The sequence below is a fragment of the Maylandia zebra genome, linkage group LG16 (genome assembly GCF_041146795.1).
Source record: "Maylandia zebra isolate NMK-2024a linkage group LG16, Mzebra_GT3a, whole genome shotgun sequence".
Classification (NCBI taxonomy): Eukaryota; Metazoa; Chordata; class Actinopteri; order Cichliformes; family Cichlidae; genus Maylandia; species Maylandia zebra.
In genome coordinates this window covers 16,506,063-16,516,527 of record NC_135182.1, presented here as the reverse complement: position 1 = coordinate 16,516,527, position 10,465 = coordinate 16,506,063, and the positions used below count along the sequence as shown (strand labels likewise).

At 42.9% G+C, this 10,465-nt stretch overlaps 1 protein-coding gene across 1 annotated transcript; it reads left to right on the top strand.

The window, feature by feature from the left end:
• Positions 1-782: 782 nt before the first annotated feature.
• On the top strand, positions 783-9,738 carry xk (X-linked Kx blood group (McLeod syndrome)). The gene is made up of 3 exons (XM_004551335.6): positions 783-1,222; positions 5,328-5,590; positions 7,682-9,738. The coding sequence occupies exons 1-3, from the start codon at positions 978-980 to the stop codon at positions 8,608-8,610; spliced, it is 1,437 nt and encodes a 478-aa protein (XP_004551392.1). The 5' UTR covers positions 783-977; the 3' UTR covers positions 8,611-9,738.
• The last annotated feature ends 727 nt before the right edge of the window (positions 9,739-10,465 follow it).

Here is a 10,465-nt window from a genome sequence, read left to right as displayed (position 1 = left end):
AGAAACTAGTGTGAGATAATTTAAACTGTGCAACATGGTGCGCTATACTGCTGTAAGCAGCCATCAGAACATTGATTCACTGAAACTGTCATGGTCCGTGGAAGTGTCTGGGGATTTTCCAGCCTGAGTTAGTGTGTTTCCTGCGCGGAGGTGGTGTCCCACTTGTGTCGTTTCCACGACTAATCAGCAGGTTCTTTAGGTCAGCGCTGTCTGAATGAAACCCTTTCAAAAAATTTGGACCAGCTTGCTGGTGACAGGAGACACCGAGAATGTGTACAGTGTCAGGTTTATTTAAAGCTGACTTATGTGTTCCTTATTTTTCTCATATACAGTTACAGTAGTGTGTGTGCTCGTACAGTTTCAAATGTTTTTAGCCTCTGTCACAACTTCACTGCAGCAGAGGAACATTTGTTATGATTTGGGGGCGTCAAAGCAGCTTTGCGACTGTGTTACGTAGAGACAGTTTCCTGTGTCACGTTTGAATTGTAAGCTTTTCCTTCCCTACAGACTAGTCATAGCTCATGGTTGTTGTTTATTTGTTTGTTTTATGTTTAATTTTACGTGACATTAGTATTTGGGCTTTCTGGCTCCATGATGGATAGATTAGTAGGCCTGTGAAATTGTCCAAAAAATGAGTAAGCTGGTTATTGAATTGTAATTGAAACTCTTAGCCTCATGGCCCTGCAGATGTTTGCACCACCATTGTAACATCAGTCTTCGGGGCGTTATCGTCTCGTTGACTGGCGCTTCAGTGCGCACTGGAGAGCGCAGCGCTTCTTGCGCCCCCAGCAGTCTCTCCCCGGGACAACACTTGGCTGTGAACCTGTCCCGCCTGCCTCACATATCGCAGACAAGCTGCTGCTCCTGCGGCGGCGTTCCTCCAACACTCCAACCGACGACTCGGTGGTTTCGTTATGGACGTGCAGACTCTGAGCGAAGCAGCGCGCCGCATTCCCCAAATGGCGGAGTGAGTGAGGATGCGATTCCCCAGTTCCATCTTTGTGTCGGTGTCTCTGTTCACGGCCGAGACCACGGCAGCGCTGTACCTCAGCTCCACGTACCGCTCCGCCGGAGACCAGATCTGGCAGGGGCTCACGCTCCTCTTCACGCTCGTACCGTCCGTGCTCGTGCAGCTCACCCTCACCTTCATCCACCGGGACCTGAGCAGAGACAGACCGCTCATTCTGCTGTTGCACATCTTGCAGCTCGGTCCCATCGTCAGGTCAGTGCTGACATGTTTACCTCCGTTTGTCAAACAGGAGCTTGGATCCCATTGTATCCACAGTGTCCACTGTGTTCTGCCGAGGGCATGTCTCTTACCTCCCACAGGTGTCGTGCCCACGGATGTTTTTTTTCCTCTTAAAAACATGCCAGGCCTGCCAGCGCATAAGCTGCTTACAGATGGTGCGATGAATGCATTGCGCACATGCTGTTGTTTTCATTTTCTCTCGCCTTTTGTCTGGTTGGCTCCATACATACTGGCGCATGATGTGCTGTATGTCCGTGTTGTTCAGCTCGGAAGCAAAAGGCTGATCAATGTTGCCACTGTTGATCGATATATGTTACATATATACACAGCTGGCAGGCTGCTGAGCCAAAGCACTTACAGTACAATAAGGTCTTCTACCAGTTTGATCACCTTCAGCCATGATCGTTCGGGCAAAGCTGATTTATGACTGTTCTGACTGAAAGGACATTAAATCATCGTTATGAAGCCTAACTGGAGTCGCTCCACACTCACGGAGAAACCTTTAAATCATAATAGGCCCGGTCTTCCTCTTTGTATAAGCCTGAGCCCAATCCTGTACATAGAAAGCATCCCTGCTGTACACACAGAGATGAAACTGCTATCAAACATACAAACAGCAGGAAATCTGACTCTGGTAAACTCATTAAAACCCACTCATGGTTTGCAGTTGGTTGATTAATTCATTTCCAGATGGACAGAAGAGTGATTTACAGACTATGTGTGTGATTCAGTGATGAAATGGGAAGACTTGCTCTTGTCTTAGTTCAAAGTTGGTTATGTTATGGGTTGGTACATTTCTCCTCTTTTTCCTATGTTCGATAAACCAGAAATTTTGGATTAGTCATTTGGGAACTGATCAGCAGTTTCATCACAAACGCAAATCATTTTAGTAGTTGCCCAAAGGGAAGTAAACAATAGAACCCAGCGACTGATCTGCAGTGGTAAAGACTAAGCATTAAAGGTGTTTCCATTATTAAAATCGAAATAGACTTTTGTTTTTGTAACTTAAACCTGGAAAGGCTTCAGAGGGAAATCCTATCTTTCATTTGACCTAAAGGTCAGACTCATGCCATGAATGATGATGACGACTATGGAAGTGCAACTCCACATGCTCATACTACCACATCTGTTTTTATCACTCACTCTTTAAGTCCTTTCTGAGTTAAAATGCACAACTGGTTTCTCAACTGTGAACATGTATCATGTTGGACAAAACAAGCTGATTTAACAAGTAATTATTTTTTAAGATCGGTTATTTGAGCAGTTGATTAAACTCATGGGTGTTTTTCTAATCTTCCTCATTCAATTCAAGCTTTTGCTATTTTCCAAAATTAATAGACCATATTAATAACAACTGTGACAGGCAATCCTGACAATCTAAACAACCAGTATTTTTCCAGCCACACATACGGTAATTATGCCTCCTCATGATTCAGCTCGTGAATAGAGTCGTACTGAGCAGCACAGCCTCCCTACCCTCCCGACTGCATTCAAATGATTACTGTTCAGACCTCTACATCCTTCCTCGGTGAAGACCAGATCTAAGAATAGCACATGTCACTGCTGGCTCCTTATCTCTGACAGCAGACCGGGGAATGTCTCTCTCTTTCTCTGCTGCAGACAGCACAGCAGCACTTCCTCCTCTTGACTTCCCAAAACAACACCTCTGATATTTTGATGTGTGTCACCATCAGAGAAAGTATTCAAATCTCTCACAAGTCTGCGTTGGGTGTAATCATTTCTTCTGTTGTCGCCCTAAAGAGAAGTGCTCTTTAATCTATTTAACACTAAAGTGTTGCTGAAGAGTAGTTTGTCAAAATAACAGAAGTCTACTTCCGCCTTTTCTGCAACTCGAAATAATTTAAAGCTCATGTACAACTTAAACAAGTGCAAAAGCTTCAAAAAATTGCATAGATGTGGGATTTTTAAATGGGCGTATGCAAAATTATTAAACAAATTATCCTTAAGATGTATTTAAACCTCCAATAACATTTTTTTTAAATACTCGTGACTCTGCAGTAATGTTACAGGTCAAAAATCTAAATGTTGCTAGATGAATGGGAACAGAGGCCTCATAGGCTAAAGGGACAAATACGCAGAGCTGATCTGGGAGTGAAATGACCTTTTAACTCTTGAAAGCTTATTTGGAGAAATCTTGTTTTTTTCTTTTGTGAAGTGAGCAGTTTCTGTGGTATTTCAGGCCTGCTTGTAGAGCAAAATGACTGGATGTGCATCAGAAGTCTTTATAAAGTGACGTGTCCCAACCTGTCATCGGGGATATAAAAATAGTGGTTATAACTGCTATATTTCGTAGCAAGAAACGTGAAATAACCAAGTGAACTGGGTCACTTGTAATATGAATCCAAAGCAGATGTTTTCCTCGCGAGCTGGTGGAGACCAAAGACGAGCAAAAGAGAGCAAATGCTGATTTCAAATACACACGAGTGACTGAAGCATATGACTATCATTCTGCCAGCAGTTCATCATATGACCTGGAGTGTTGTAAACAGCTGTTTACATGATCCTGTTACATAAGTTCATGAGTTTTGTCAGCTAAAGGATCCTGTTCTACGACGTCTTTAAGCTATTCTACAGGATTCAGATCTGGTAGCTTGACAGACATTTTACTAAACTCATCATGATGTTCATAATGAGTCCAGGTTGCTTTTGCTCTGTGACAGGCTGGGAGCAGCCATAAAAACATGCTGAACTCTAAAGGGCTGCACATGTCCAGTAATAACACTAAAATAGGCTGTGGCATTGAAACAATTGCTAATTTATATTAATGAGCCCAAAGTGTGCCAAGATGACAAGACAACACCACCCCTCCCCCAACAGAAAAGCCACAGCTTTTTTGTATTCAGCTGACATCTTCAGCTTCAGTCTCAGGATCGGACTCATTTTTCACTGCAAGATGCTGTTCTGCTCAGCAGTTAAGAGTGGTTATCTAAGTCACCGTAACCTTTTTCTTATCTCCATCCAGCCCGACCGTTTTGGCATCACCGTCTGCAGCACTGCTGCTGACACGATGGGTTTTTTGGTTGTTTTTTACTCAGATGTCTCTGAGTAAACTCTAGAGACATCTGCGGTGAAAATCCCAGGAGAGTTGCAGTTTTAAAAATAGTGAAATCGAGCCATCTGGCGCTGTGATCACATTTTTTTCACAATTCTGTTGTTTAATGAAAACATCTGCAGGATTTTGCATCACCAATAGTCGAATAGTTACATGGGATTGCAGGTGTTCAGGTATTCCCGACAACATGCTTTGCTCTGCAGAGACAGAGCGCGAGACTGATATTCACCCTTGAATGACGTCGTTTATTTTTACTAACTCAGTGAGGCGTTCACTAAGCACGTCTGTTCAGTGTAAGTCATGCTGATAAACGGTGTGTCCCTGAGCACTCCTGTGGCTAAATCCTTGCGACTTGCTGTTTACCGGCTGTGCATCAGCACTGCTTGACAAGGACAACGCTGCCTCAACCTTTGGCGCTTTGCCCGCTCTATGCACCTCAGTGTTTTTAGAGTCGCACTTGCCAATACATGACTCTGTCCTGTCATTGAGGCCTCATTTGACACAGATAATGGATAGCCAAATGAGGATCATATGAAAATTACCCCTGGCTCTTTGGGCTTCTGTAGCTGCTCATAATTCTGAGCAACAAGCATTGAATTAATATGCAGAATAAGCTATATGTATTCTTCAGCTATACTTATTATAAACAGTAATAAACTTTATGTTACATCAAATTTAAGCTCTGAATAATAGCATTTTTCCTGTAAAGTACAACCTCACATAAACTCACAAGACTACATAATCAGCAAGCAGAGAAATGGACTAAATCGGCCTTAGAAGGAAAATGAGTCCTTTCCTTAAAGAGCTGTTATGGCCATTAAAAGATAAGCACAGTTCATTTGCCTTATGCTGGTCAGTGTTTCTAAATTAAATAAAGAGAACTACCTTTACAACACTGTGCTGAATTATTAGATTAGAGGGTTGTTAATGAGACAGTACAATATATCCAACTTTCATCAGGTGGATGAAATCCGATGCACACGCTCATCTCCTCTCCTGTTTCAGGTGTCTGGAGGCCTTCTGCATCTACGGCAGCGTGGGCCGCGTGGAGGAGCCTTATGTCAGCATCACGAGAAAGAAGCAGATGCCCCGCAGGGGTCAGGCAGAGGAGGTGGAGCGGCAGGTTGGGCAGGCAGAGGGGAAACTGTTTACGCACCGAGCGGCCTTTGCCCGCACCTCTGTCATTCAGGCCTTCCTGGGATCAGCCCCCCAGCTCACGCTGCAGCTCTACATCTGCGTCCTGCAACAAGGGGTGTCCATCGGAAGAGGTGAGGGGAGCACGTATGACGTAAGCGTGTGTTTGTGTGGGACCGGACAGTTTTATGGATCATCCACCCATCCGGCTCTGCTAAGAGTCCGTCACAGGTCCTCTACAATGTGGGCTGATCAGCTAAGTGCGATATTGGAAATGAGAGAATGGATGTTTTCATGAGTCAAAGTGGTGTTATGTAACCGCCTCTCTGATACTAAAGATGGAAAATGGTGATTCTGTTTGCCAACAGGGAGCCAGGCTGTGTGTGTTTCTGTGTATGTGGAGTGGGGGGGTGAGCAGGTCTATTCCTGAGTATTCCTGGGAGAAATCGAGTAAAGGGTTCAAACAGTCAAACTAGGACATCTGGTCTTTGAATTGGGTCAAAATAAAAGATTTTATAAATATCTCAGTCTTATTTTGTGTCATAGCCCGAACATGAAAATCTTAAATTACATATTTTAAATCTGTCCTAAAATAATGGTCCCATATTGCTATAGTCATTTATACTCATACCGCCAATTTAAGATCCCATCTTTATTTTCTTGCGAGTGTAAATTGTTCACTTACATGGAAAGCACAAACAGCTTTTTGTTTTGTTTTTTAAAATCTTTCTGAAATCGATCTGTGAACACATGAAGAAACAACCGTCTAACTTCACTCATAATTTGTATATAAACCAACTAAAGTAACTGAAGTGTTGTTACGACCCCCTCTGCTAGGCGACAGGAGGGGAGAAACATACACCAGCCCTCTCACAAAATCTGAGTAAATAAGGGGTTTTAGAACAGAAAAGAACAGGCAAGAGTAAAAGCTTAGGGTTAACTAAGGCAAGCCAGCATCACAAAACTCTAATGAAACTAAGTTCAGCTGTATACCAGGTTTAAACAAAGAGCAACACAGCAAACAGGTTTAACAAACAAGCTTCACATGCAAAGCAGACGAGGAGGCCACTGCATGTTCACCTCAGAGCAGCAGTTCACCATAGTGTGAAGGATCTTCAGCCTTTTATACTCCCCGGTACAGACAATCAGCCAGTCAATTGGTCATGGAGTGGTCATGGGATCTCCAGGCAGCCAATCGTCCGCGAGGTCTGGCACACTGTGATCTGCATAAGCACAAAAGGGTAGTCTCACTCTCTCCAAGGCCCAGGGCCGTAACAAGTGTTAAATGGGATGTTAATGGCTCAGCATGTGTAAAATATTTTATGAAAGAAAACTAGTTTGTATAAAATTATGTTGCATGTAATTAAACTGTGATATGTTGTTCTTCTTTTAACCTTTTTGGGTTTATAAATAGAGAAATAACCTAAAACTTTAGGCCTGTATGTATTTAGAGGCCTATCTCTGCTTTGTGCCTTGTTACTTTAATACTGTGTACCTAGGGGAGAAAGCTTTAACTACACCTTCAGTCTGCTTTTGATTTGTTTCAATTAGCAATCTCTAATCACAGATTAGTTTCACGTGCAGAAAATGCCAAGTTAATGGTATCATGTCTGTGAAGGTTCATCCACTTCTCCCTGTGATTCAGTCTATCCTGTAATAAACTAAAAATGTCAGCCTTATTACTGTTCTCGAATATTACAGAAAACATAGTAATTTTGACAGCAGAAATTTAAACTCATACCAAGCTTCTTTTATATGCACAGGACGTCTGTTTCCTTCCAGCTGTGAAATGAGTCTGCAGTGGCCTGTCATATCTGTCTTTGAGTGAGACGTTCTGTCAGTGCTCCAACGTCACTGCAGTGATAACACTGTGTGACAGCTTTCATAGTCATCAGTGGATATTTTCTTATTTTCATTCTCTGTAAACCCTGGAGACAGTTGTTAGAAAATAATTACCAGTTAAGCAGATGTACCTTACAAAGTAGATGGTGAGTTTAAAGCTCTATTATCATATTTTTTCTCTCAGAAATCTGGCAACGCAGTACTTCATGTACACACTCACCTTGGTAGAAGAGTTTTTCAGGAACGAAGCAGTGTTTACATGGAATGAGCTGCAAAGTATCCTAAACTGGAGACGTGCTTTCACTGATTTATAGGCAGATTTGTTTGTTTTATTTTTTCCAACTTTTTTTAAAAAAATGACTCTGTCTCTATCTGCATGTCAGGCACACTGATGGTGATCTCCCTCCTGTCCATTGTGTATGGAGCCCTGCGCTGCAACATATTGGCCATCAAGATCAAATATGATGACTATGAAGTGGACGTCCGGCCTATGGCTTATGTTTGCATATTCCTGTGGCGAAGCTTTGAGATCGCCACTCGCGTTGTGGTTTTGGTCCTGTTCAGTTCGGTGCTCCAGCTTTGGATCCTGCCCGTGGTTCTGCTGAACTTCCTCGTTTTCTTCCTCTACCCCTGGATCCTGTTCTGGCAGAGCCACTCCCCTTTCCCTGAGAATATAGAAAAAACTCTGACCAGAGTGGGAACCACCATCGTGCTTTGCATGCTCACGTTCCTCTACGCTGGCATCAACATGTTCTGCTGGTCTGCCGTGCAGGTGAAACTCAGTGACCCAGACCTCATCAACAAGTCCCAGAACTGGTATCGCATGGCCGTGTACTACATGTTGCGTTTTGTGGAAAATGCCTCGCTGCTCTTGCTCTGGTACATCTATAAAACAGACATCTACAAGTTCATCTGTGCCCCGCTGCTGGTGCTGCAGCTGCTGGTAGCCTACGCCATCGCCATCTTTTTCATGCTGGTCTTCTACCAATTCTGCCACCCATGTCGGAGGCTCTTCTCCTCCAGCATGACCCAGGGCCTTTGGGATTGCTCCTCACTTCTCTGCCTGATGTGCAGCTCTGGCTCTCCACAGAACCGGCCCATGATGAAGGAGGCCCCGACCCCATCTGCGCCAAAAGAGCCAGCCACACAGCGGCCCCACGACACAGCCAGCGACAGCACAGACGACATGCCTAACGACACGACGTATGACATGCTCAATGACACCACCTTCGACACGCCGAACGAAATGGACAGCAACATAGGAGGTGGAATAAATGGCGACATTAGACACGGTGTACCCTGCACCGTTTAACGCATCAGAATTATTCTTACGTGCCATTAAGAGGACATTATCTAACCTTCTTTAATCTTTTTAAGTGCCACATGGATCCCTCATACATCCATTGCAATTCTACATGAAGCAAATGTGTCCTTAACGTGAGAGCTATCCTTGCTGTAAACGCGCAGCCTGTCTTATCAGACTACATGCCAACAATTCATCCTGCAGCCTTTAAAACCAAGAAAAAACCCACAGGCACCATCACCTCACTCTCTTCTTTAGGTTCGGAGACCGTGTCCACGTATATGCTGCATTTACTGATCACAAGGAGCCAATGCATTTGAAGTGATTGTATTTAGTGTCTCTTTGGCATGGAGGCGTGCATGTGTGGAGCCTCAGACGAGGTGTAACTGGTTACTCTGCAGAGGAGGGGGAGAGCCGGCCCCGTGCTAGTTTTTTTGGCCACAATTATGCTTTTGTACTCCTTAATAAGAGCTTTAAGATTAATACGCGCTGCTTTCGTGATGTGCTCGTGTTTGATGATGAGATGTTAATCGCCACACGTTGTAAAAGAGCCTGTTCCATCGCCAGACATACTGTTACTGTAAAGCACGGACATTCCCAATGGCTTTTGCACGTTTACACAAAAAAAGAAAGGACTTTGGTGGTTTGGTTCATTTTTTGAGCAGCAGCAGCTGTAGTGATGTGCTTTGTTTGGATGTATTTGCATTTTCCTTTTCTTATTTTCGCCTATTATGTCTGTCAACTGTGTTTCTGTCTGTCTGTCTCTTTAGTTGGAAAATTTACACTGAGTGCACGCGAAACATTTACTGTATCTAACTGAAAAAGAGTCTGTGTTTTGAACTGTTAAAAGTATTTATTCTTATTTCAACCTTTAATGTACTAAGAAAGCAAGAGATAGAGAGAGAATGTGATTGTGGTTGTTTTTGCACTAACTACTTTTTGCAACGTGTCTGCAGAGAGATGATGACCTCGGGAATCACATGAATGCTTCTTATGTTTGTACAAATAAGAAAAGCACTGTTTAAGCCAAAAAAAATTAATATACACATCAAACATACAGAGACACAAAAGGAGGCACTGAAAATATGAAGTCGTACTTAAAAAAAAAAAGAAATTAAATTTATATTTATATGTGAATATTGTCTTGCATTATTTTGATCTGTCACGCAATGTGAATCTGTGCTGACCTCTAGTGGTTGATCAGTGAAACTGCCTGTTTTAGCAAATCCTCGTTTGCAGATGACTAGTGAATTTTGCTCTATCCTGACTTACTGAAGTGACCTGGGAGGGATCTGTGTGGCTAGTGGGATGCTCTAAATGCAAATTAAAGGCACCCACTGTTTACTTAATTATCTACTTTAGCAAAGGTGCATTGGCACACCCTTTATAAAAGACTTCTTTTCAGTGGGTTGGAGGTGGACACAGAGAAAATCAGGATATTTAATCAGAAATAAAAATAAATTTGACGTAAATGTTGAGAATAACTTGTGTTTCAGTTAAAAAGTGTGTTGCAGCATTGTGCACCAGCTGAAGATGAGACAGGGAGGACTGGCTAACACCAACATACAAAGAATTACAGTAATCCCATGGTAAAGATGTGGATTATGGTTTTAAAATTAGATTTCAACAATGTTGTTTTTTTTTTTTTTTAAATCTTCACCAACTGTCTCACCTGAAAGAAGCTGGATTTCACCACTGCACTGATCTGACCATCCGGTCTAAAGCCGCTGTCCATCCTAAAACAAAAGTTTGTGACAGTAGGCTATCCATACTGTGCCATAGGGTAAGTCCCACCGGTGACATCAGAAACAAAAACAATCACCTCTTAAAATTTAAGACTTAGGCTTAAGATTTAGAGCCATGC

Excerpts from the sequence above, each read along its gene's own strand:
- xk (XM_004551335.6), top strand. The coding sequence starts at position 978 with ATGCGATTCCCCAGTTCCATCTTTGTGTCGGTGTCTCTGTTCACGGCC. Across the intron at positions 1,223-5,327 it reads CAGCTCGGTCCCATCGTCAG|GTGTCTGGAGGCCTTCTGCA; the intron begins GTCAGTGCTGAC and ends CTCCTGTTTCAG. Across the intron at positions 5,591-7,681 it reads AGGGGTGTCCATCGGAAGAG|GCACACTGATGGTGATCTCC; the intron begins GTGAGGGGAGCA and ends TCTGCATGTCAG.